This window comes from Dama dama, chromosome 18, assembly GCF_033118175.1.
Source record: "Dama dama isolate Ldn47 chromosome 18, ASM3311817v1, whole genome shotgun sequence".
Classification (NCBI taxonomy): Eukaryota; Metazoa; Chordata; class Mammalia; order Artiodactyla; family Cervidae; genus Dama; species Dama dama.
Window position 1 is genome coordinate 105,895,857 of NC_083698.1, and position 27,265 is coordinate 105,923,121.

Sequence of the window (27,265 nt, forward strand, 5' to 3'; positions counted from 1 at the left end):
CTTGTCTGTAAAATTAGGATGCTCGCATCCACCTCAAAAATGTTGCTGTTCAATTAAATTAGATAGTATTTGAAAACTGCCCATTGTGACTGACACTAGCAGGAATTCATGGAAGCCCATTTCCTTGTGGCATGTAAACGTGTATCTGGCTCCAATTTGCAGGTGTACTCACTGAACCAACAAACTTTCTGAGAGTGCCTCCTTTCACTAGATTCTGCAGCCATCACAGTGAATTAAAAGCAGTGCTTGTCTTCAAGGACCCTTATGGTCAAGAATTCTATTTGGCTCTTCAGATCAGCTGAGCAAGCAAGAAAGTATGGGATGTGCAGTGTTAGAGCAAAGAAGAAGCAACTTGCTAAGGCATAAATAGAATCAATAGAATGTTCTGCATATCTGGAGCAGGCACAAATTATGTGTGTAAATAAATGTACAAATAAACAGATAATATAATTCCTAACAGCCATTGCTTCATAGCAAACAATGAAGTTCGCAGAGCAGAGATAAAAAGAGGCATTTGATTGGGGACAACTTGACCTTTAAAACTGTTCAAGCAAGTGACCAATCTGTCAAAAAATGAAAATATGTCATGTTTATTAAGCTAATAAGAGGGAGAAAAAGCAGTAAGAATTAAGCCCATCTCCTAAGCTATAAGTCGCTTAATTCTTTTGGACACCTTACCCTAAAGACATCTTATAAGACTCTTGTTAACAAACTTCTATTTTAACTAATGACTATGTCTCAGTTGATGGAATGGCATTTCTCTCAAGAAATCCACTTTACAAAGGGAATGAAACTGAATATTTTTCAACTAAGGAAGGCCGGTGTGGACCAACTAGTTAAAGAATATACTGTTGCTCTTTAAAAATTCAAATTCAGTTCAGCCTAATGAAAAAATATTTATTGTTGGAGGTCAAGGGCTGGCTGAGACTACCAGGCAAATTTTCACCCTGAAAAACTCACCTTCTAGTGAGGATCCAGATGTGTAACTAAGGCGTTCAGCTCCCCAGGTCCTCGTCCCTCTTCTCCTTCCCTTTCTCTCTCCTTCCTTCCTTTTCTCTCCCCCTCCTCCTTCCCAGGATGAAAGAGGTCAAGTGGACCCCATACATTACCTACTTATTTGCATAAATCTTTCTCTGTGGAAATGTTTATATGCATACATGTACATAGCCTCAAGATGATGCCAAAACCATTTGTGTGTATATAAGTATTTGTATCTGTATATACATTTTTTTTTCTAGAAATGGGACAACATTGTTGTGTTAACATTGGTTTCTTGACTTAGCTTGCTCTCATATGATTCAGGAATTAGTCTTTGTGTGTGAGTGTGTGTGTCTGGAGAAAAATGGCAACCCACTCCAATATTCTTGCCTGAAAAATTCCACGGACAGAGGAGCCTGGCGATGTGTGTGTGTATTGCTATTGTTTAATCGCTAAGTCATGTATGACTCTTTTGTGATTCTTGGACTGTAGCCCTCAGGGCTCCTTTGTCCATGGAATTTCCCAGGCAAGAATTCCACAGCAGGTTGCAATTTCCTTCTCCAGGGGATCTTCCTGACTCAGGGATCAGTCCTGCATCTCCTACATTGGCAGGTGGGTGTTTTACCACTGAGCCACCAGGGAAGCCCGTGTCTGGGTTTACATATGTGTCCTGTGTGTGTGTGTGTTCACAGAAATGTGGTGCAATGTTAAAAGTTCAGGAGTCTGGATATGTGGGATAGGGGAGTTCTTTGTACTAATCTGAAATTTTTCTGTAAATTTGACATTTTTTTGAAGTATATCGTTCTTCTAGATCTTTAAAAACAAGTGACTCAACACCCTTCACAGCCCCTCTCCTGACTTCTTTCCCACCCATTAGCCCACCCTTGACACCTAGTTAGACCTCACTACCTCAGTGGGGTTCCATTGATAACATGGATTAACACAGGCGTCTTCCCAGGAGGTGCTGAAATACAACTGAAAGATACCAACAGGCAGGCCTTTCCGCAGACAATGAGGTCAGCATCTCTGAGACTTGGCGTCAGATGTATCTTTCTAAAGTGCAAGAGGCCACCACACTCAGACAGAAGCTCCAGATCCCATGCGGGTGCATTCCTCCAAGCTTTGTTCATCACACCCATCTTCTCCTTCCCAGGAGCACCCTGGCCGCCCTGTGCATCTTACTGAGATGCCCTCACTTGTCGGGACCCAACTCAGAGTCCCCTTCTGAGTGCCTCCTCCGGCCCATCCATCACCCACCCCAGAGAGAGCCCCGCTCACCTCCTGCTGTCCAGGCCCCCCACACTCTGTGATTCTAAACCTCAAGCTCCGTTTCCCTGATGTGTTTCCTCTGTCTCCCAACCGACTGTGGATCCTTTGGGGAAAAAGTCTGGATACCTTTGCTCTTGTTGTCAGCGTGGGCCTAACACAGAGTAAGATTCCAAGAAATGTCTACTGATTCAAAGCAAACAAGGCAATACTTGCTGTACTGAAGTTATGACAGACAGCTGGGGCGGTGGGGGGGGGGGGGGGGGGGGCACCTGGAGGAGCTCTGTGCATGGCATGGGGCTCACAGCAAGGGCTGGGCGTGTATCCTGACCAGGGCAGTGAGTGAGGACCAGCCTGAAGGGGATGAGGAGGAAGTGGAGGTGACGACGCCAGTCACCCAGCCAGGCGAGACCACAGCAGAGCTGGGGAGATGCACCCAGGAAGGAGCAGTGTCGGATAAGGAGGGCAGGGCAGGGCGTTCCAGGGGCTGAGTCAGCTCCTCATAAGCCCAGCTTAACAATGGTGATTAATGAGTGGACTCCTTTTTATTATTTTCTCCTTAAATTTCTGAGTTGGGGTCATGAAATTTGATTAGAACTATTAACCCTCTCCCCCCGAAAAGTGCATACACATTTGCTCACTTTTGCCTGACATTTCAGAACATTCACAGATTCTCTGAAATGGCTGTAGTGACTCCCCACCCAGATGATACCCCAGATGTTAAGAAAAGGGATGAAATTTAAGTTTAGGAGTGACATGCTCTCCATTTCCCCCATCCTTGCACCACACTGCAGCCAGAATGATCTTTTAAAACTGCAAAGTAGAGTTTATAAAACCCTTCAGGGCCACCCATTATTTTTCTTTCTTTCTTTCTTCTTTTTTTTTGGCCTATAATTTTTTGAACTTTTTATTTTCTTTTGGGGTATAGCCAACTGACAGTGTTGTGATAATTTCACATCGAAGGGACTCGGCCATACATACACATGTATCCATTCTCCCCCAAACTCCCCTCCCATCCAGGCTGGCACATAACACTGAGTTCCATGTGCTATACTGTAGGTCCTTGTTGGTTATCCATTTAAAATATAGCAGTGTGTATATGACCATACCAAACTCCCTAACTATCCCTCTCCACACCACCCCTACCCCCCGCACCGGCAACCACAAGTTTGTTTTCTAAGTCTGCTGCCCATTACTTTCTATACAAAAGAATCCTTGACATGCCACTCCCTTTTGCACCAGCTTCTTCCAGCCACTTCCCCCCTGAATTTTAGCCATCTTGACTAAAATTATTCATCCCAGCTGTTTTTAGTGATTAACGTGAGTGTCATTTACTGCCTATTAAATCTCAAAGAACTGCCTAGCTTAAAAGAAAGCTCTTAATAAATATTTGAAGAAAATATGGAAATATTTTCTGGGTGCCAGCCGGATCAACATGGACTCAGTCTTAAAGATGGGCATGTTTTAAAGTCCACAGCAATTCAATGATTTTCCCGACCTGGGTCATAGAGCCAAGTATGGCAGCAACACCAGGACTAAAACCCACAATCTTTTGATTCCCGCCCTCTGCTTATACCACATTAAGTCCATGCATGTGTCTCAGCTGAAATTTGCTGCTGTGGCATCTTCATCTCCCTCCATCTCCCAAAAGCATTCTAACCTGTTAACTGCCACTTATGCCAGTAACGCTTGTTACCAGTTTTAGGAGCACAACCCTGGAAATTCTGGAGGCAGACTGTCTTCCTGTTTAAGATGCTAGTAAAGTTGTTCAGTACTGTTGGCTCTTAAACTCCAAGTGAGACGGCCCCCCCCAGCTCCTACACAGTCAACTCATAGACCATATAATTTATTGATGTGTTTCCAGTAATAAACTTTACGCCTGTGTCTTGTGGGAAGCACATGCCATTCAGGTTAAATGTAGGAAATTTTTTCTTTGATGTTTTTCTCCTTTGTATGGATTCAGATACTTGAAGCTTATTGCATAGAAACTGACCTGGCAGTGACCTGACCTTTAGAAAGAATGGTGGAAAAGTGGCTACAATAGACCTGTATGCACCTGGGGAGACAGAATAAGTAGAAGTGAACATTAACCCATCTGGGTCCAATGTCGTTGGCCCAAAATGATTATGGTAAATTGAAGAAAACATCAAACAAACAGAATAAAAAAAATTCCGGAGGGAAATTCAGAGTGGTACACTTGGAGAGAAAAAGTAGATTTTGCCAATACAGGGCCAAGAGAAAAACTGGTTGTATTTCAGCATAGTGGGGCCTTGGGAGCAGAACAGAAAGTAAGTTTAAACAGGGCTGGGCCTTTCAGATTGCCCTGGAAAGAACAGGGCCTGATTCAGGACCAGGATACACACAGAGGCGTGGCAGCCAAGGTCTCCAGGAGCAGAGCTACATAAAATTCATTTCATTTCCTTACTTGATGATTAATTAAAAAACAGTTAATGAGAGCAATCATTCTGAGCAGTGGAATTCAGCCATGAAAGAGTTTAATGACCCTGAGGCTGGGGCGGCAGTGTCTGTTCTGCAGAAGTTTCTCCTAAATTTTATAGAGGCTGAACAGAGCTTTCCAGCTCCAGGGTAGCTGGGATAAGGTAGAAGAGAGCTTTGGAAGGCAGAAAGGAGGAAGCAAATATTAAAGTTTGTTTGCAGCAGGAGATAAAAAGAAGGAAGCCTGCATTTATGGGTTGAATGTCTGCATCCTGCCCCCAGTTTCACATGTTGAAGCCCTAAGCCCCAGTGCCATGGTTTTGGAGCTGGGGCCATGGGTGGTACAGTCAGACATTTGTGCCCGTAGGTTCCACAGTCATGGATTCAACCAAACACGGATCAAAAATATTAGGGGAAAAAAAAAAATTCCAGCAAGTTCCAAAAAGCAAAACTTGAGTTTGCCGTATACCATCAACACACCAACACCATTTTTATATAATATAAATATAGCATTTATATTATATTAGATATTAAAAGTAATCTAGAGGTGATTTAAAGTATTCAGGAATATGCAAATACAGTGCCATTTTATTTAAAGGACTTGAGCTGATTTTGGTATAGGAGGGGGCAGTGCTAGAGTCAATCCTCCATGGATTTTGAGTTAGTCTTTGCTCAGTTGCTCAGTCGTGTCCAGCTCTTTGTCACCCCATGGACTGTAGCCTGCCAGGCTCCGCTGTCCATGGGATTCTCCAGCCAAGAATACTAGAATGGGTTGCCATTTCCTACTCCAGAGGATCTTCCCGACCTGAGTATCTTCTGTCTCCTGCATTGACAAGTGTATTCTTTACTACTAGTGCCACCTGCAAAGCCCATGGATACTGAGGGATGACAATGATTAGTCTTCGATGAGGTCATGAGGGTGGGGCCTTCATAATGGGATTAGTGCCTTTAGAAGAACAGACCAGAGAGCTGGATTTGTCTCTCTCTCCCATATATGCACTTGGCAAGAAATTATACCTACAAGCCAGGAGGAGAACTCTCACCAGGAACAAAATCAGCCAGCACTTCGATCTTAAATCGATAGCCTCTAAACCTGTGAGGGTAGATTTCTGTTCTTTAAGACGCACAATTATGGTAATCTGCTCTAGCAGCCTAAGCTAAGACAACTGCCAATATGGGGACTCGGAAAAGCCATTTTCCTGGAATGACTGGGTCAGTGACTGTGGATGGAGGCAGTTCACACTGGTGGGCAGACCAACTGTGAAGGTCTCTTCCCAGCTCCAGAGTTAGTGATGTCGTAGTGGCAGCTTGCCGTCAGCCAGAGTGGGTGTGTTTACACCACGGGAACAGGCAAACACTGCAAACCAGGGCTCCCCCCAGGAGAGCCGCTGGTGTAACCTTTACCAGCACACCCCTGGATCAGTTAGATGAAAGTTTCGTGGGAACCTGGGTCCCTGGGGTTCTCACATTCACAGTACACCTTAATATTTGTCGCTGCTATTGTTTCTGCTCTAGTTCCTAATACACAGTGGCACTCTGCAATATTCTCTTATTATCCATCCAGAGTGATTCAGCATTTGTAGACTCTCCTGGCAAACCAACCATCACTTAAAACGTTGTTTCTATGGGGAAATATTTCCAAGTTGCAAGCTACTGACTTCGAAATAAACTTTTGGAAAAGAACCCATCAGTGAGCTGGGGCCTCTTTCAATTCAGGATCCTCCTGGGAAAGTTAGAGAACAAAACAAGTCATGTCTATTTTAAAAATACAGGTTGCAAAACTTATCCTAAGTGAAACAGCAAAAGGAATAGAACTTGGAGGAGAAAAGATGAGAAACAATTTAATAAGAGGGCTGACGCCAGCTGTTTGTTTGTTTGTTTGTTTGTTTGTTTTTTCCTGCTGCTAACATCAGGGATTTGGTTGGACAGAGGGAAGAAAACCTTTGTGGTATTTTTCTGGGGTATATGGATGTGGATTTTATTTTAAATATTTTCAGACATACTTTCCACCTTCAAGGGTAGTTTACATATGATCTGTTTCAGGGACCAAGAAATGGTTAAAACAGAATTACCTGTCTACTTCAAGATCCCCATAACCTTTATGAACCTAAGTCTACAGATGGCATAATGTGTTTCAAATTTTTGAGAAGCATAATTCATTAAATCTTTCACAAGAATCTTGGAATATTAGAATAACTAGATGCCAAATTTATCATTTTTTTCCATCCAAAAACACGAATATCAAAAATTAAACTGTCTCATATCAGTATATCTCATATCAGGACTGGAAAAGGTCAATTTTCATTCCAATACCTAAGAAAGGCAATCCCAAAGACTGCTCAAACTACTGCACAATTGCATTCATCTCGCATGCTAGTAAAGTAACGCTCAAAATTCTCCAAGCCAGCCTTCAGCAATACGTGAACCGTGAACTTCCAGATGCTCAAGCTGGTTTTAGAAAAGGCAGAGGAACAAGAGATCAAATTGCCAACATCCAATGGATCATCGAAAAAGCAAGAGAGTTCCAAAAAAACATCTATTTCTGCTTTCTTGACTACGCCAAAGCCTTCAACTGTGTGGATCACAATAAACTGTGGAAAATTCTGAAACAGATGGGAATACCAGACCACCTGACCTGCCTCTTGAGAAACCTGTATGCAGGTCAGGAAGCAACAGTTAGAACTGAACATGGTCCAAAAAAAAATAAGAACTGAACATGGAACAACAGACTGGTTTCAAATAGGAAAAGGAGTACATCAAGGCTGTATATTGTCACCCTGCTTATTTAACTTATATGCAGAGTACATCATGAGAAACGCAGGGTTGGAAGAAGCACAAGCTGGAATCAAGATTGCCGGGAGAAATATCAATAACCTCAGATATGCAGATGACACCACCCTTATGGCAGAAAGTGAAGAGGAACTAAAAAAGCCTCTTGATGAAAGTGAAAGAGGAGAGTGAAAAAGTTAGCTTAAAACTTAACATTCAGAAAACTAAGATCATGGCATCTGGTCCCATCACCTCATGGGAAATAGATGGGGAGATGGTGGAAACAGTGTCAGACTTTATTTTGGGGGGCTGCAAAATCACTGCAGATGGTGATTGCATCCATGAAATTAAAAGACGCTTACTCCTGGGAAAGAAAGTTATGACCAACCTAGATGGCATATTAAAAAGCAGAGACATTACTTTGCCAACAAAGTTCCATCTGGTCAAGGCTATGGTTTTTCCAGTGGTCATGTATGGATGTGAGAGTTGGACTGTGGTGAAAGCTGAGCACCGAAGAATTGATGCTTTTGAACTGTGGTGTTGGAGAAGACTCTTGAGAGTCCCTTGGACTGCAAGGAGATCCAACCAGTCCATCCTAAAGGAGATCAGTCCTTGGGTGTTCATTGGAAGGACTGATGCTGAAGCTGAAACTCAAGTACTTTGGCCACCTCATGTGAAGAGTTGACTCATTGGAAAAGACCCTGATGCTGGGAGGGATTGGGGGCAGGAGGAGAAGGGGATGACAGAGGATGAGATGGCTGGATGGCATCACGACTCGATAGACATGAGTTTGAGTAAACTCTGGGAGTTGGTGATGGACAGGGAGGCCTGGCGTGCTGCGATTCATGGGGTCGCAAAGAGTCGGACACAACTGAGCGACTGAACTGAACTGAACTGATATCAGTATAAACCCTTAAATCAAGCATTCTAAATCAACAGTTTTCAATTGTTTAATGGGGGAAAAGCTGTGATTTGGGGCTTGTGAAGTTGATGTTATTTTAGTCCTTCATTCAGAAGGGATGGGCGTATTATTTTCCTAAATGAAATCACAGTACCCTGACTTGCCATTTCCTTAAAACAATCTAAAACAATGAAATGACAGCTGTAAATCTGCCACTTGGAACTCTAACTGGTTCTCAGCACCCCCCAGTTGCTCCGACAGTCATGGTTTCAGAGCAGCTCTTGTAAGCATGGTGTATCCCTTCTTCCAAAACAGATGTGAACTCATAAAGCTTCCTAACGATGACTCCAAAATAAAACAGAAAGTATTCTCGGTGGCATATTTTTGGTTTGTTTATCCAAAATCCCTATCTTGCCCCATTCCCCTTCATGATCTGCCTTAAAATGATCGTCACCAGTTTAGCTGAGAAGTCTTGTAAGTTCTCACTACCCCCCACCCCCAGGCACATCATCCTTTCAGCTCTGGCTCCCAGGACCTCAGCTCTGTATCCCTGAGCATTGCCTCTTATCCATGCTGATTCTCAAATCCCTCCAAGTCAGACTTTCCAAGCTAAATTCTGGGGCTGAGCACCAGCAGTTTCACTGGCTCCCAGGCCTGCTGAGGAATGTGTCGAAGACCCAGTGCTGCCCGCTCTCTGGGAAGAAAATATTTGGGGAGAGTCTGGCACGGGGGAGCTTAGATTCTTGCCAGCGATGTGCTGCACCGTGATTCAGGCACCTGAGGTCTCGGTGGCTTTACCCGCCTCCCCTCAGCCTCTGAACGCCTCCCCCACCACCAGGCCCAGGTGCTTTGCTCCTCGATCTTGAGTTTCACAAGTCTGATAATGTTTATCTCTTCCTGTGCATCAGCCCGGTCCACTCAACTCTGGCCTGTTCCAGCCCTCTGGCCTTGAGCTCTAGCCCTCCCCCTTCCCTCTCCTCTCCTGTGTGGCCCAGCCAGACCTGTCCTTAGGTGCTGGCCCCTGTATCTTCTGGTTGAACCTTTCTGCTGGTAAAACAGCCCCCTGGGTGCCTTTGTTCCAGGCGGCCTGCCTGTCCTCCCCGAACGCTCCCCTCCCTCACCAGATGCTGGGCCCCGTCACACTAGCGGGTCCTAGGAATGTGCATCTGTTCAACTCAGATCTGAACGACTGGGGGTTAGGAACGCCTCTGTCTCTCTCACTTTTTCTCCAACTCCCAGCCCGAAATGTAGGAAGCCTGGTGAGTCTTGGATTCCTAACCCTAATGAGTGTGATATTGTTAAAGAGAAAAAAAAAAAAAAAAGCTAAGCTCATGTGAATTTCACCTACGGGCCCAAAGCTCCTGTTGCGGACTCTCTGACCCCCCAGGGTTCTTGCATGCTGCACCCTCAGCTAAAAAGGGGCTCATCTTCCTCTTCATCTTCACAAAGGTGAAGAGCCTCTGGCTCTTTCAAGTTCTTTTCAGCCGGGAAGTCTTCCTGGAGCCCTGGAGACAAAGCTGGTAACCACATGCCTCCTATATCAGCCTGATCCTGTGCTGGGCACACTGCCTTCTGGTGATGTCTCTTAGCCTAAATCCTCCTCTAGACAGAGAGCACCTCGAGAGCAAGGATTGTAACCTCAGCGCCCGGCATGGTGCCAGGCACACGGCTGGGGCGCAGTAGGTACTTGCTAAGAGTAGAAAAGTCAGCGCTGGAGCCTCCAGGCAGTAAGAAGGAGTCCTTCTCACCTAACCTGCCAAATGGAGCCCCAGAACTCTCACCACACAGTGTTCACAAGGGTCGACGTGTCTCCCCTCTCCCCACTAGACAGAGGGCTCTTCAAGGGCGTCCATGCATTAGCCACATCTTTGCATCCGGCGAGGCGTGCAGTGACCCACGTGGATCAAGTATGTGTTGATCCAGTGTTTCCCAGCAAAGACACCTCTTGGCATTTTGACCAGGACAATTCTTGATTGTCTTAAGACGGTCCCACATGCACAATTCACTCAGCAGGCTTCACCCTCACCCACCAAATGCCAATAGTACCCTCTGTACACACATACACACACACCTGCGTGTACACGCACACACAGACAGACCTTTGCAAAAAACCCTTGCATGGGAGAGCCAGGAGAACAGGACTGCCCGAGCTTGTGGTTAACGGAGCTCTGCACCGCGGCTCAGGGGGAGCGGGATGGGGCACCCCCTGCAGCAGTGTGTCTCCTGGTGAGGTGGGGGTCAGGTGTCATCTGTGGCCCTGAATCAGTTTCACAAAATACTTTCTGTGTAGTGTTCCACCTACAATGCAGGAGACCCAGGCTCGATCCCTGGTTTGGGAAGATCCCCTGAAGAAGGAAATGCTTACCTACTCCAGTATTCTAGTCTTGGAAACCCCATGGACAGAGGAGCCCAGTGGGCTACAGTCCATGGGGTCACAAAGAGTCGGACAAGACTAAGCAACCAAACAAGTGTTCATTTAGTCGGATGTCAAGTCTTAACAAGAATAACAGGTTCCACGGGCAAGGAAGTGTGGGAAATGCTTCTAAAGGGCACACTAGAGTGAGTGGTAAAACAGTGCCTGTGAAGACAAGCAAGTCTTGCTGGTAGGCCCTAACCTTTCACAGGGAGTTAAGAGGTGGTTTTAGAACATGGGGAGGTAAATACTCGGGAAAACTACAGCAGGAGCTTGTCTGCCAGGAAATGAGTAAAATCCAATTAGCATTGATTAGGCCACAGGAAAAAACTGATGAAGGATGAGTGACCTTTCTTCTAATTTCTTAATAATAATAATAGGTACTATTTATTATGTGCTAATTACTTCATCTTTTGTAATTCTCGCTGTTATTACCTCCTTTTCACATACAAAGGGCTCCCTTCGTGGCTCAGACAGTAAAGAATCTGCCTGCAATGCAGGAAGACTAGGGTTTGAAGGGAATGGCTACCCACTCCAGTATTCTTGTCTGGAGAATTCCATGGACAGAGGAGCCTGGCGAGCTACAGTCCATGGGGTCGCAGAGAGTCGGACACAACTGAGTGACTAACACTGTCACATATAAAATACTGAGGCCTAGAGAAGCTGGCTAAATGACTTCTCCTAAAGCCATATAAGCAATTAATGGCAGCACTGGATTTGAACCCAGTTCCCTGTAATTTCAGATCTTGTGGTTTTGAATACGATACCCAAAGCCTCCCAGGGCGTCGTCAGGGTTCCACCAGGGGCCTTCCTGGGTGAACCTCCAAAGCAACTCCCGTCTCTGCCCATGAGTGCCTTGAATTAGTGGTGCATGTGATACTGCTACAGGACGGGGGACCCCTTCTTGGGGCCAGAGAGTGGGCTGTTGTCTAACACTCGGAAATGAACTGTCCGACGAGACACACATACCGACAAGGCGGACTTTCCTGGGAGGGGGCACCCAGGCAGAGAGAAGCAGGGTCAGGGAACCCAGGAGGACCGCTCCGCCACATGGCTTGCAGTCTCAGATTTTATGATCATGGGGTGAACTCCCAGGTCGTCTCTTGCCAGTCATCTTGCTTGGTCCATATTTGTTCTGACTGAGGGTCCTTCCTGGTGGCGTGTGCATCGCTCAGCCAAGGTGGATTCCAGCAAGAAGGACTCTGGAAGGCTGCTTGCCTCCTCCCTCTTTCACACCCCACCCCCCACCAAATCCACCTGGTTAGTTTTCAGGGGCAGCACGGTGTTCCGTATCGGGACCTCCTGTTGTGACACAATTCAGGCAGGTGCGCCTGGCCAAGGTAGGTGGTTTTGGTCAACAGTTCCCTAACAATAAAGTAGTGAAAGTGTTAGTCGCTCAAAGTTAGTTAAGACTCTATGTGAACCCAAGGACTGTAGCCCGCCAGGCTCCTCTGTCCATGGGATTCTCCAGGCAAGAGTACTGGAGTGGTTGCCATTTCTTTCACTGGGTTGGGATCTTCCCCACCCAGTGATGGAACCCAGGTCTCACTTTATTCTCTGCGTCGCTCTTCAACCTCAGTTAGTTATTTAGTCTAAGTACTAAATGTGCAGTGTTGTTTGTTTGCTTGTTTGTTTTTCCTGGTATGATTTACATCCCTTAATTTTACTATTACAATTTTAAGGTGACAGATTGCTATTTTCTGTTACATAGCGTGTTCGTGTTGATGAAGTGGCATCCATCTACTTAGGCATTTTCCCGGTCTGATCGCCCTCCTGGGGTCGGTCCACCCTCCAGGAACGGCCGTCATGGCCACGACAGAGCTCACCGTCTGCCCAGGCTAAGTTGCAGGCAGTGTCGCCATCCGACTCCTCATCTTGCCATTTCCCCTTTCTTTCTCGGCAGACGTGGGTGCGTTTTTTGAAGAGGGGATGTGGCTGCGGTATAACTTCCAAGCGCCCGGGATCGGGGCCCGGGAGTCCGGCGGCAGATCGGAGAACTCTCCGGACCCGCAGAACGGAGTCCCGGACCTGGCGGGCGAGGAGATCCGCTTCAGCTTCAGCACCACCAAGGCGCCCTGCATCCTCCTCTACGTCAGCTCCTTCACCACCGACTTCCTGGCGGCGCTCGTCAAACCCACCGGTAAGGGCGGGGGTCCCTAGCCTTCTGCCCGTTCAGTGTAGGGGGACAAATGAGCTTATGGTCCGGCTCTAGGAGACGGCTAAGCGGTTGTAAGGCACATACACACCAAACACCCAGGACCCGTTTCCTCTCTGAAAACAGGAGTGCTAAGACCCTTGAAGCTTTAAGATCTCTTTTTTACAGATGAAAATATTCAGGTGTGTCAAGGAGCACGTGTCTCTCATTTCCCAGGGAGATTGAACAGGTTGTAGACATGGAGGCTTCCTCTCTGTGGTCTTGCTCTTTGGTGATGAAAGCTCTGCAGCCTCCCTGGACAGCTATTCCAGGGTCCTAGCATCTTAAATACCAAGATCTTTCTTCCATGGGATCTAATAATGATTCTTATTAACCCAGTTCAGCTTGAAAGTGAAAGTCACTCAGTCTGTGTCTGACTCTTTGTGACTCCATGGACTGAATTCTCCAGGCCAGAATACTGGAGTGGGTAGCCTTTCCTTTCTCCAGGGGATCTTCCCAACCCAGGGATTGAACCCAGGTCTCCCACCTTGCAGGCATATCCTTTACCAGCTGAGCCACTAGGTTTGAAAGATAGGTGGGAAAAAAAAATGTTCCTTAGGATTTTCCCTTTCAGAAATTATTTCTGAAGAAATAAGCCAAAAATCAGACAAAGATTCAGCATGAAGATGTTCATCATGGTTTATAATGTTATTTATGATAGTAAGAATTGGTAAGGACCTAGAAGTTCAATTTTAGTTAAATGGTTAGTCAAAGGAAGTCACTGTTTATGGGATACTATGTAGCCATTAAGAAAAATATTTGTGAAGAGTAAGTAAAGACATGAAAAATTTCATATGATATTATGTCAAGCCAAAAAAAAAAAAAAAAAAAAAAGGCATGAGAAAGCCTTGACTGTAAAACATCAGCCAAGCTCCTCTGTCCACGGAACTCTCCAGACAAGAATACTAGAATGGGTTGCCATGCCCTTCTCCAAAGGATCTTTCCTACCTAGGGATAAAACCCTGGTCTCACACATTGCAGGCAGATTCTTAACCATCTGGGCCACCAGGGCAGCCCCAATATTGGTTTAGTTCTGTAAAAAGATGGATAGAAAAAAAGACAATAATGTGAGCACAAAGTATCTCTGTTGCAATAGTTGAATTGTTTCTCCCAGGTAATAGTTTCTACCTATGTCAAATGCTCTTAATAAGCAACTGTCACTGTTCTCATCAGAAAAAAGTAGTAAGGAAAATCAGGAAGTAAAGAAGCAGAAAACTGTGCAATTCCTGCTCCCCGGGATTTCACACGTTTCTTTCTTCTGCATCAGATTAAATAGCTGTTTAATCCACTGATGTTCTCCACCCTTGTGTCCCAGCCTCTCCTCGGTGGGCAGGGAGGCTGGCTGTCAGCTCTAGCTCATCAGGAATGTCATGAAGACTCCCCAGTAGATGCTGTATTGTCTGCTCCTCAAATCTGCTCCTGTATTGTCTGCGACGTTCCCATCTGGTCCCAACTCTCTCCAGTAACTCACTGCCCCACAGACCATACCAGCACCTGCAAGCGCTCACATGTGTGTTTATGGGCATTCGTCACATGCAAAGGCTTTGACTAATGTTTCCATACTAATGGCTCCCATGTAAGGAAGCCCGAAGCTATATTAAGTGTTTCACACACATGAATTCCCAAGAGCACACACTGTAAGGTACAGTCCATTCTACCCTCTTTCTGCAGGTGACAGAGTGGACTGCAGAGAGGTTCAGTGCTTTGCACACTTGGCCGGTGATGGCACAACCAGCTGGTGTTCCTGAACCTGGACCCAGAGCTCTCCAGGGCTCTTTCTCTGCTGCAGAGATCTCTAGAACACATGGGGCATTTGCAAAGTATAGACAGTCAGCTTCTCTCTAGTGATTGCAAAGCCATCCTCAATTGCTGCTGAAAATCTGGCTTTTCACACTCCAGATACTGCATATTTTATGAATTGATATTTGAAGCTAGACAAAATTTGAGCAACTCATTCAGGGAAAAGAAATCAATGAGGACTAAGCCAAAATATCCAAAATAAAGAAAGTAATAAATAAAAAGTCTTAGCTAGATGCCCTGGCATCTCTCAAACTTGATGTGTTGGGAGCTGCATTGTCCTCAATGCTCTTGGAACCTCCCCAGCCCCCTGATTCTGACAGTGCTGCCGCGTCTAAGACACGAAACACACAGCCTGGCGTCATCATGACCACTCCATCCTTCCCCCTCCTGTGGGTCTATTCCCAACAAGTCCTGTGGGTCCTGTTCTAACCATGTCCTTCCCGAGCGGCCCCTCCTTCACTTCCCCACTGCTACCCTCCTGGCAAATGCCTTCTATTCAGTGCCTCCTGACCCGTGTTGTGGCACACACGGCACGTTGTATGTGAATGGCACCTGGGCAGATGGATGAGGTTGTGTTTGGGAGGCTGCCCGCCCAGGGACTCCAGCGGCCCTCTCCTCCTGCAAGTCTGCCAAGGCCTGAGGGGAGCCTGCTCCTGGCACCCCAGGGCCCCTCGTCCGGGTAGGTGCACCTCAGCATGTCCCCAGGAGGCTCCGTTCCCACCATCACTCTGCTCCCCATCACCCCATCCTCCTCAGCCAGAAAAGGTCTTCCTTCACACACAGCACCCCTACTAAACAGCCAGAAGCCGCAGGAGGGGTCCCTAGTCCCACCACCTCCCATCAGGACCCACCAGGCTCCCGGGTGAGAGCTCAGTGTGCAGAACCAGAACGTCTGGATTTGATTTCTGCTCCCGTGTTTGCAGACTGTGGGGTCTGGAGCAGTCATGAGCCACACCGAGACTCGGTTTCCTCCTCTGCAACGCAGTGACTCCCCCAGAGCAGTGTTGTGAAAGTCAAATGAGTTAGTGAGTGTAATGCACTGTACACACGCGTGTATAGTCGATCCTAAAGGAAATCAACCCTGAATGTTCATTGGGAGGACTGATGCTGTAGCTGACACTCTAATACTTTGGCCACCTGATGGGAAGAGCCGACTCATTGGAAAAAGACCCTGATGCTAAGAAAGATTGAGGGCAAGAGGAGAAGGGGACGACAGGGGATGAGATGATTGGATGGTATCATTAACTCAATGGACAAGAGTTTGAGCAAACTCCAGGAGATAGTGAAGGACAGGGAAGCCTGGCATGCTGCAGTCCATGGTGGGCAACTCAAGTCCATGGACACAACTTAACCACTGAACAACAACAATAATACACACACGTGCATGTGTGTGTGCGTGTGTTAGCAGTAATTACCCAGAGTCCACTGATGGAGTCTACGGTTTCCCACATATTGAGGCCACACACCCCTATACTTCCTTTTCTGGGAACTCTCTACTCCCCAAGCACCCCAAGGACGTCTGCCCAGGTGCCCACTCCGTTTCCCTTGTCTGGAAAAGCTCCATCTTCCTCCGTAGCTTCATGCCTGCCTTTTATTCTGGACCCAGATCAAGTCTCACATCCTTGCAATGACTGCTCCTTCCTTTCAACTCCGATCACACTTACTTTCACTGTCATTTGTTTGGCTTTTAGTGCTCTGTGTGGTTACCCGTCTCTCTTATAAATACATCCTGTCTTCCCAGCAGGATGAAAGGCCCCACACTCTGTCTCCTGCCTACAGCAGGTGCTCTGTGAGTGTTTGCTGATGGCAATGATGATGGCCAGGAGAGAATAAATCTGTTAAGCACATTATTTGCTGCAGCCAATAAAAGAGCAGTCCCTTATAACTGCTTTAATTCACTTGGGAGATAAACGTGAGCTGCAGGACGTGAAGTGTCTCTCCATCTTAATAATATTTTATTTTAATGAACAAATATTAATATCCTCCTTCCCATCATTTAGTGGGTCTCTTGTGCTATTATTTGAAAGAAATAAGTATATTATTTAAATTTTATTATTCCAGAATATTGCCATTCCTGTTTATAGATGTTCACTATATATAAATTTTAAGGTCCAACTCATCTTTTTCCTCAAAGCAAATCATTTCCAATGCCATTAAGCGAAGCAGTTAGAGAAATTTTAAATCATTTTTACAAAGTCCAAGAAAGCCAGAAAAGAGAGAAAATAATGAAAACAACTTAATACTGATTTTAATGAGCTGGAAAACATAAAGGGATCAATGACAAAGAGACAGTAGGGAGAAAAATGTCTAGGGTTTTGTTGTTTTGTCTTTTGTCTTTTTTTTTTGGCATAATTACTGGTCCCTCTGACTTTCAGCCTCAAAGGCAGAGCCCTGTCTTACTTCTGTTTGTATCCCCAGATCAGGCACGACCTGGACTGTACTAAGGGTGAGAGGTGGGTGTCTGTCATAGAAGTGGACATCACACTTATAACCAGCCAGGCAGTCCACTTCTGGACCTTTAAAACTTGGTTCCATGGTGCTTTGCACAGGGCACTACATAAGTATATTCTAAAGAAGTGAATATTTAAATGATGAATGAATACAGCTATATATTTTTAAAACTGGAGATATATATATATATATATATATATAGTCTAAAAAATGGTACTGATGAACCTATTTGCCTGGCAGCAATAGAGATGCAGATGTAGAGAACAGGCTTGTGGACACAGCAGGGGAAGGAAAGGGTGGGACGAATTGAGAGAGTAGCATTGAAACATGTACGCTGCTGCTGCTAAGTCACTTCAGTCGTGTCTGACTCTTCGAGACCCCATGAACTACAGCCCACCAGGCTCCTCCATCCATGGGATTTTCCAGGCAAGAGTACTGGAGTGGGTTGCCATTGCCTTCTCCGAACATATACACTACTATATGTAAAGTAGACAGCCAGTGGGAAGTTGCTATCTAACATAGGGAGTCAACCCAGTGCCCTCTGACAACCTAGAGTGGGATGGAGTGGGGGAATGGGATGGAGTGGGGGAGTGGGAGGGAGTGGGGGGTGGGATGGAGTGGGGGAGTAGGGGGGTGGGAGGGAGGGTGGGACATACGTATACTTGTGGATGATTCATGTTGAAATATGGCAGAAATCAACACAACATTGTAAAGCAATTATCCAATTAAAAATTTAAATGTCACCAGTTAAAAAAAAGAAAGAAGGAAGGAAGGAAAGCTGGCTGTGATCACACAAAGTCAGAGCACCAGAAGTAAAGTGGAAAATACAAACTGAAGACAGTCGACTTGTTTTTCCCTGCATAGAGCCACACAGCTTTCCTAATCATCTCCTTCACTGCCAAGCAATCGGTTGTTTTTAATGCCATTTCAGTAAAGAAGAACTAGGGTAAATCACTGAGTGGTGGGATGAGAAGCAGCTCAGGAAAAAGGCGTGGCGTGTTCAAAGGTCCTGAGGAAGGGAGAAGAGTTTTTCTAGGGAATAAGCCAAGTGCAAGGTAGCTTGACTGTAAACAGTGAGAAGGTAAATGACTTGATTTTAAAGCAAACTAACTGGCAACCTTTCAGTCAGGACATCATCAGCTATGTTAAAAACGTATGTCTTTATCCTGTAAGCAACTGGAACATTTGAAGAGCTTTATGTGAACCAGACAACTAATTAATTAGGCATTTTGAAAAGATTACTCTGCAAAGAAAACATGGGAAAGAAGAAGCAGGGAAACCATTGTTCATTCACTCAGTGAGTATTTGTTCATCACCTACTCTGTATCAGGCATTATTCTAGACACTGGCAACTAAGTCATGAAGAATATAACCAGGGGCTTCCCTGGTGGGCCAGTGGCTAAGACTCCAGTCTCTCAGTGCAGGGGTCCTAGTTTGATGCCTGGTCAGCAAAATAGATCCCACATGCTGCAACTAGGACCTGGCACAGCCACATAAATAAATAAAGAGTAAAATATTTTTTTAAAAAACGATATCAACAAAAATTCTTACTCTTGTGGAACTTACATTTGAACAGAAGAAGACAGACAATAAATAAGTGAAGTGCAGTCTGTAGTATGTTGTATGGAAAGAACTATCATGAGGGAAAAATAAAGCAGAAAAGTGAGGGGGCTGGTAAAAGGAAAGCAGTAGGTAAATTGTGCTTTTGATAAGGAAGTCACAGAAATAATCACTGAGAAGATAATATTTGAGCAAGATCTAAAGGGAGTGAGGGCTCATCCATGCAGATAGATAGCTGGGAAACGAGCGCCCGGGCAGAAGAACCAGCAAGTGCAGAGGCAGGAACATGCTGGCATCTGTGGAGAGAGCAGAAAGGCCTGTGTGGTCAGGTGAGGAGTGAGCGAGGAGGAGAGTAATGAGAGGCTGGGTCAGAGACAATGGGGACGATCACAAATGGCCTGGCTGGCCAGGATAAAGACTCAGAGTGAGATTGTTGTTGTTGTTTGGTCACTAAGCTGTGTCCAACTCTTTGGGACCCCCTGGACTGTAATACACCAGGTTCTCCCATCCTTCACTATCTCCTGGAGTTTGCTCAAACTCTTGTCTGTTGAGTCAGTGATGCCATCCAACCATCTCATCCTCTGTTGCCCCTCTTCGCCTCCTGCCCTCAATCTTTCCAGCTTGAGGGTCTTTTCCAATGCATAGGCTCTTTTCATCAGGTGGCCACAGTATTGGAGCTTCAGCTTCAGCATCAGTCTTACCAATGAATATTCAGGGTTGATTTCCTTCAGGATGGACTGGTTTGATCTCCTTGCAGTCCTAGGGACTCTCAAGAGTCTTCTCCAGCACCACAATTGGAAAGCATCAATACTTTTGTGCTCAGCCTTCTTTATGGGATAGGAAGCCAAGGAAGGTTCCTGAGCAGAGGACAGCTCTGCCTTCCGTGTGCAGAGGAGAATAGGGATGGAGACTAGGAGACTAGACTGGGCTGGGGAGACGTGGTGGAAGGGCAGAGGCAAGCAGGTTAGTTAGTATGAAGGCTAGTACAGTAATCCAAGCAGAAGACAAGGGTGGCTTGGCCCAGGAATAGACACAGAGGTGATGAAAAAGGTAAGATTCAGGGCATGTTTTGAAGACAGAGTCAAGGAGCTTTGCTGACAGATCATACGTGTAATACAGGAGCAAGAGGGGAGTCAGGGTTTTTAGGCAGAAATAGCAGGAAGGATAACATGTCCATTAACTGAAATGTGGGGAAATTGTGTTGAAATGGTGTTTTAGGAGAGGAAGTTCAAGAGTTTGGTTTCTCATATGTTGTTAGCTGAGGTTCCAGTGAGACATCCCCGTTAATGGACAAGTAGCAAGAGAGCAGAGAAACAGGGGGCTTGCCTGAGAGTGAAGTGGGGTGAAGAGTGGCCACGTGATCCAGGCCGAAGTGGATGCAGGGGAAGTCCAGGTGATGGCCGTCAGGGGAGTGGCCGGCACAGAGGCCCGGGGCCGGGGCAGGAGCTCTGCATGGAGGGGCGGGCTCCCAAGGGAACCACACCAGGCGTTCTAGGTGCCCTCGGAGGCCCCGTGGTTGTGGAGATGGGGCAGACTGGGTGAACTTAGACATGTTTAGGAAACAGAAGTCTGCAATTACTTGGTTGAAATGCTATAAAGCAATCTAGGGTCAGGTGTTAAGAGAAAACTCAGAAATAGTGAAGGCTTGTCAGATTTGTTCAGAAAGCAAAAAAATAAAAAAGGAAATGCAAGTAATTCATGATTGGTCTGATGGATGTTTCTTTCAATTCCAGGGACATAGTTCCATATTTTAAAGAACACGTGTAGTGCTAAGGAAAGGCAGTGTTCAGAATCAATTGCATTGGTTTACATCCATATAAGGGACTTCCCTGGTGGCTCAGATGGTGAAGAGTCTGCCTCCAATGTGGGAGACCTGGGTTCAATCCCTGGGTCAGGAAGATCCCCTGGAGAAGGAAATGGCAACCCACTCCAGTATTCTTGCCTGGAAAACCCCATGGACGGAGGAGCCTGGTAGGCTACAGTCCATGGGGTCTCAAAGAGTCGGAAACCACTGAGTGACTTCACTTTCAATTTTCACTTTCACATCCATATAAGGGTGTGAGAATTACCTGAGAGGAGATCTGGCCAAATATTTAGAGTAGTTATCTCTGGATGGTGGCATTCCCAGTGACTTTCTTTTTTACTTTTCTGTTTACTTCCTAAGTTTTAATTACCATGTGCTATTTCACAACTTAAAATCAGAATATTAGTTTTGTTCCTCTGGAAGGAAAATGAAAGAGGCAAGAAAGAATCTCTGGGGTGATTTACAGTTAGCCACACTCTTGCTAAATTACTGGCTCCATTTTTAAGCTCTGAGATGTCAAAAGCTATTAACACGAAGATTCCAATTTGAGTGGAAATATGAGATAAAAAGTTGATGCCTTTAAATAATCATAAATAAGAAATAAAAGCTACATTTGCTGTACAGATTAATTAAAAGCAGGCCCTAGAATATTATATTAGTCTTTCTGAATACTACTTGCCATCAGGGGGAAGCAAGAAAGAGGATAAAAAGAAAAATTTGTTGAGGCAAAGTGCACAACAGCTGAGAGGCAGTGAGGACCCATCTTTTTATCGATTTGCGTTTGGATTGATGAGGTCTCTAACCTAGAATAAAATCCTTTGCTCTGTTTTCTTGGTCTCAGTGAAGCCACCCAAAGTGCCATGAATTTATCTTTTGTAAATTATGTTTACTTTTAATACTCTATGCTCAGGATTCTTTTATATGGTGAATGTCCCACTTTGCTGATGGCGTGAGACCATCCTGGCATCCTGCATTTATATTTTATTTTACAGAGTATTCTGTGGGGCCTGTCTCCACGGTCCTGTATCGTGTATATGTTCTCATCCTGCCTTCCCAAACACACGCCACACGTGGATCATTTATACCGTTTGCTGCTTCAGTTTGGAGATGATGGTCACGGATGGCCCATAATTGGTAGACTGTCAGCATGCGTGAGCCTGGTGCCATGGACCTTTATGGATTACTGCACCTCTGAGCTGGTGGCTCAGAATGCAGAACGGCGATCATATTGATGGACATCAAAGCCACGTTTAATGGAGACAAGCCCCCAAGGCTGGGGGCATGATGTTAATATGAAATCCAGAGCAGAGAAATGACTGAGTCTCTTTCCTTTTCTCTATGCAGGAAGCCTCCAGATCCGGTACAACCTGGGTGGCACCCGGGAGCCCTATAACATTGATGTGGACCACCGGAGCATGGCCAACGGCCAGCCCCACAGCGTTAACATCACCCGTCGTGAGAGGACCGTCACTCTCAAGGTATGCACGTGTCACTCATCTGTCGCTGTGAGGCAGCGCTGTGGCCTCCGCCCTGTGTTGCACTTGAGTGAGTGCTCCATCACTCAGGCATGTCCAACTCTTTGCAACCCCAAGGACGGCAGCCAGCCAGGCTCCTCTGTCCACAGGATTCTCCAAGCCAGAATGCCGGAGTGGGTTGCCATTTCCTTCTCCCTCTGTCATACTTGGCTGTTGTTTTAGGGTGGTTTTTTTTTTTTTTTTTTTTGGTTTTGTTTTGGGTGGTTGGGGCAGGTGGAAGAGATGCTTCTGATACATTCTTCTACAAATTGCTAGCCAGTGACGTAGAAAGATATGCAGTTGGTACAGGAAAGACAATGACGGTGTTGATGGAGAAGAGATTTCTCGGGAGAAGGTAGAATAAATGTTTGCTCTATATATTCTTCATAGCTTTTCCTGTGTGTAGGCCTGCACATCTATCAGCCTTCTGCTTTTATCCATTGCAGCATCTTTACCCTCCATGGTCTCAGATGTCTGAGGCTTATCACATTTCCCAGCAAAGGTTATTTTGGTTTATCTGACCTACATCCTTCACGACTCCAGTGCAGTGTGAATAACTGTTTTTTTTCCTTCTATAGGTGCTTTGCCTTAAACATCCTCCATACACATACCTTCCCCAGCATCTCAGACTCTGGTTGTGGGCTTTTTGTACACAAAGGGATAGTTTTATTATGACAGTCAAATTTTATTTCAGGTTCATTGATTGTCCCTCCCCCCTCGCCCCCCACCACTGAGTTTTACAATGAAGAAGACAGCCTGGGAGACACCATGAATAAAACATGGCATGAGGAGGTCTCCCCGGGAACTGAGCCAAAGATCAAGGCTGGAACTGTCACTGCGTTCTCCAGAAGGAGTTCAAAATAGATAGCTGTCAGGAAGAAGAACGGCAGGGTGACACTGTTTTGTCGGCTGAGCGGAGTGCCTTTTGGCAGGGACTCAGTAGCCTCTCCGACTTCATTCAGATTCGGCTGGTTGCCGTGGGAAGTTCAGGTTGCAAAGAAGAGGCACAGGGCCCGTCTATTTTTGAGCCCTGGTGGATCTCAAATTCATAATGCGATATGGAGTTTATGCTTGGCCTTTAGCAGGAAATGCTAGAGAGCGTTTTCAGGAGAGGCCTTTCCTAGGGAAATGACAACGTGCAGAAACAGCTTATTGGGCAGTCAATCAGACGGAGTGTAAATAAGGTTCTCTCGTAGAGACGGAGAGTCGCTGAGCCCAGCGCAGTGCTTGGCACACGGCAGGTGCTACAGATTACTTACAGAGTAAACCACCCCCATCCTTCACTGCAAATTCAAGTCTGATTCAGAAAAGACAGCAAGTCCAGAATTAGTATGGATTATACCGTTATAGGATACGAATGGTTTTATACCATTCTACCAACATTGTGTTTACTGGATTTTGATTAGACTCATTCACTTATTTTAAACTATGCCATCTGTCACCTCTCTCAAAGAAAGTGATTCTCTTGCCATTTCGCCATTGCAAAATAACATTAAAAGTCAAAAAAGCTCAGCAGTCAGCTTGAAGGACAGTGTCATGGAAGACAGCTGATTCCCCTGTGGAATTTTGAAAGAAAGTGTGTTGGGGCTGAGCCCTGTGGGTTGAGGAACTTCAGCAAAGATGAGGGCTGGGTGAGTGGGCGAGGAGAGTCCAGGTGATAAGCTAAATAATTCCGTTTCTGGGTACAATTCCCCAGATGAGAGTCTGGAGCAAAGTAGGTCAAGAAGGCCTCCCTTCTGGCAAGTTCCACCAACTGGGAAATCTTTGGAACCAACCAGAAACTCTTGAAGAACAGACATCAGCTAAATCAGAACTGCTGTCTGCTGCAGTGAATCAGATTGCCCTGAAGAAAGAGAAAGGGGTGGACTATTTTAAGGACTTGGGCTTTTGAGGCAGGGAGAGGCCGAGAAGTCCAGACAATGCAGCAGCCAGAGGCCTGCAGAGTCCAGGGCACGGAGGAAGGCCGGGGGAGGTGGGGTCTGCTGCTATTGCTCTGGGTTCTTCTGGTTGCAAATGACAGAAAACCAAACTCAGAATTCATTTGTAGGGGAAATTCCTAGTGTAGGTTATAAAAGAAAGGAAAGAAGAGGAAAACCACAATCTGGAAACAGAATCCAGGGGGCCTAGAGGATTCAAACAAAGACTAGGCCTCCAGTGAGTGCCTCTCCTCTCTCTCTTCTCTCTCCCCCCATCATCTCTGCTTGCCCACCTCCCTCTGACAACTGAATTAACTCTTCTTGCAGCAGGCTCCATCTTCCACACATCATGGGACCCGGACACTGAAGTCCTGAGCCCGTGTCTTCCCAGTTTTGCTATCAGAAGGAGGGTCTCCTAGTGTCTCGGTTCTCATTTTAAAAACCCAGGGGACGTCTCTGGTTGGCCAGGCTGGGGTCCCACACTCACCCTATCATGAGGAGCAGGGAGCAGTGACTGATGGTCTGCAATCAGACCTCATGATCAGAGTGGGGAATTTGGGGGAGAGTCCTGCAAGGAACAGGACTAGAGTTCCAGGAAAAGGAAGACAAGGATGAGGATAAAAAACACTGACCGAATAACACTTTGAGGTAAAGGAGACAGAAGCAGGAAGCATTCTAAAAGACATGGAGCAGGGCTTCCATGGCAACTCAGTGGTAAAGAATCCACCTGCCAATGCAGGAGACATGGATTCAGTCCTGATCCAGGAAGATCCCACGTGCCTCGAGGCAACCAAGCCCGTGAGCCACGACTGTTTCACTTGTGCTCTAGAGCCGGGGAGCCGCAGCTACGGAAGCCCACGTACCCGAGAGCCCGTGTTCTGCAGCGAGAGAAGTCACTGCAAGGAGAAGCCCGTCACTGCAACTGGAGAGGGGCCCTTGGTCACCGCAACTAGAGGAAAGGCCCGCACAGCAGTGAAGACCCAGCACAGCCAAAAATAAATAAACAAATCATCTTTTTTAAAAAAAGAAAAGGCTTGGAGCAAGTTCAGTCATAGACATTGTGGCCACGGGGTTGGACAGCCCTGCCCGCCCCAATTCTGTCACACAGTGGGGTGCAATTGCCCTGAGATTTCTGGACATGTTTAGAAAGCCAGACGCCATCACCCACTTGAATCCAGCCTGGACAGACGTCATGGTCTGGAGGACTCTGGTCTTTCTCGGCCCGGATGGAAAGCAAAGGTGGGCGCGATGGAGGAAGAAAGCACATGATGCCTCCTTTCAGACCTGCGGATCTGGCGGGCTCCCTGGGTCCACCGCCTGCTTTCTTCCAGGCAGGGGAGCCTGTTGAGTGTGGACATAACTCCAGGTGTACCTTTAGAACTCCAAAGAAAACACTCTTAATTTTTTTCTTTCCTGGGGACAATCTATAAATCCATCTTGAGAACTTCTACAACCTCAAGAATGCGTGGAGAACGATATAATGAAATGTTAATCATGATTATTTCTGTGTAAAGGATTATAAATGGTTTCATTTCCTCTAGAGTTTTCTATATTTCCTCATTTCTTATTACTAATGTGTGTTGCATTTTTATAATTGAACAAAAACATAAAACACATATCTGGTTCAATTCCTGGGTTGGGAAGATCTGCTGGAAAAGGGATAGGCTACCCACTCCAGTATACTTGGGCTTCCCTTGTGGCTCAGCTGCTAAAGAATCTGCTAAAGAATACCAGGAGACCTGGGTTTGATCCCTGGGTTCGGAAGATCCCCTGGAGAAGGGAAAGGCAACCCATTCTAGTATTTTGGCCTGGAGAATTCCATGGACTGTATAGTCCATGGGGTCGCAAAGAGTCAGACATGACTGAGTGAATTTAAAAAACAAAACACATGTATCCTCCACCTATTCTGATAACCCCCAGTTATAATAAAATATAATGACAAATATATGTAAATAATTTTAACTTGAAATGTACTTCTAATCAAAGAACAAAAATAAGTCTAAGATGAATTTAAAGTGCTATGGAATGACGCCTTTGTAATTAAGGTGAAATTTTATGTTTTTACATATACAAACATCATATAATTTAGATGATGTTTATCAACATTTATAGTGTTTTTAAAAGCAGGTTGGCTTTCCTAGCTGGGTTTGGCTAAAGCTAACATTAAATTAATTTGCATTCCCTGGGCACACACTGTCTGAAATGGTGCTGAGCACTTGAGGGAAATTGACCTTGGATGAAACATTTGCTGCCAAAAAACAAAGTGCCCAATCTCCACATAGATAATGAAGAACTGACTCTCGGAGTTATCAGATGGCAACATGAACCAGGGCCCGTGACAACCCTCAAGTGGCATCATTTACGAAAACTCACAGTCGCACCAGTGATAGTAGCTAAAGGCTAATGCCAGTCAGATGTAAAACAAACCCTGAGCAGGCAGAGAGCACCTGAAAAAAACACTGTATCTGATGAAAATACATGCCAGTTAACATGCATCTAAGAACTGAACATTACAAGGAACGACTTCAAAGTCTTATGCTGTGAATCCTTTCTTCTAACTTTCCTTCCTGCCTGCCATCTCTGGCTTCTCCCTTCCTTCTTCATTCCTTCCTTTCATCCCAACCACATTGCACAGGGTATCTAAGGTGGTTTATAAGGAGTTCAGTTCAGTTCAGTTATTCAGTCATGTCCGACTCTTTACAACTCCATGGACTGCAGCACGCCAGGCCTCCCTGTCCATCAGCAACTCCAGAGCTTTCTCAAACTCATGTCCATCAAGTTGGTGATGCCATCCAACCATCTCATCCTCTGTTGTCCCCTTCTCCCTCTGCCTTCAATCTTTCCCAGAATCAGGGTCTTTTCCAATGAGTCAGTTCTTCACATCAGGTGGCCAAAGTATTGGAATCTCAGCTTCAGCATCAGTCCTTCCAATGAATATTTAGGACTGATCTCCTTTAGGATTGACTGGTTTGATCTTCTTGCAGTCCAAGGGACTCTCAAGAGTCTTCTCTAACACCACAGTTCAAAAACATCAATTCTTTAGTGCTCAGCCTTCTTTATGGTCCAACTCACATCCATACATGACTACTGGAAAAACCATATTCTTTGATTAGATGAACCTTTGTCGGCAAAGTAACATCTCTGCTTTTTAAGATGCTATCTCAGTCTGTCATTGTTTTTCTTCCAAGGAACAAGTGTCTTTTATTTCATGGCTGCAATCACCATCTGCAGTGATTTTGGAGCCCAAGAAAATAAAGTCTTTC

At 45.7% G+C, this 27,265-nt stretch overlaps 1 protein-coding gene across 1 annotated transcript in view; it reads left to right on the forward strand.

The window, feature by feature from the left end:
* CNTNAP2 (contactin associated protein 2) overlaps nucleotides 1-27,265 on the forward strand; it is a 2,213,955-nt gene that overhangs the window by 2,024,159 nt on the left and 162,531 nt on the right. The window contains exons 20-21 of the mRNA XM_061165994.1: nucleotides 12,667-12,903; nucleotides 21,917-22,050. Of these exons, the coding sequence (XP_061021977.1) occupies nucleotides 12,667-12,903; nucleotides 21,917-22,050 (371 nt within the window). The remainder of the gene's footprint in view (nucleotides 1-12,666; nucleotides 12,904-21,916; nucleotides 22,051-27,265) is intronic.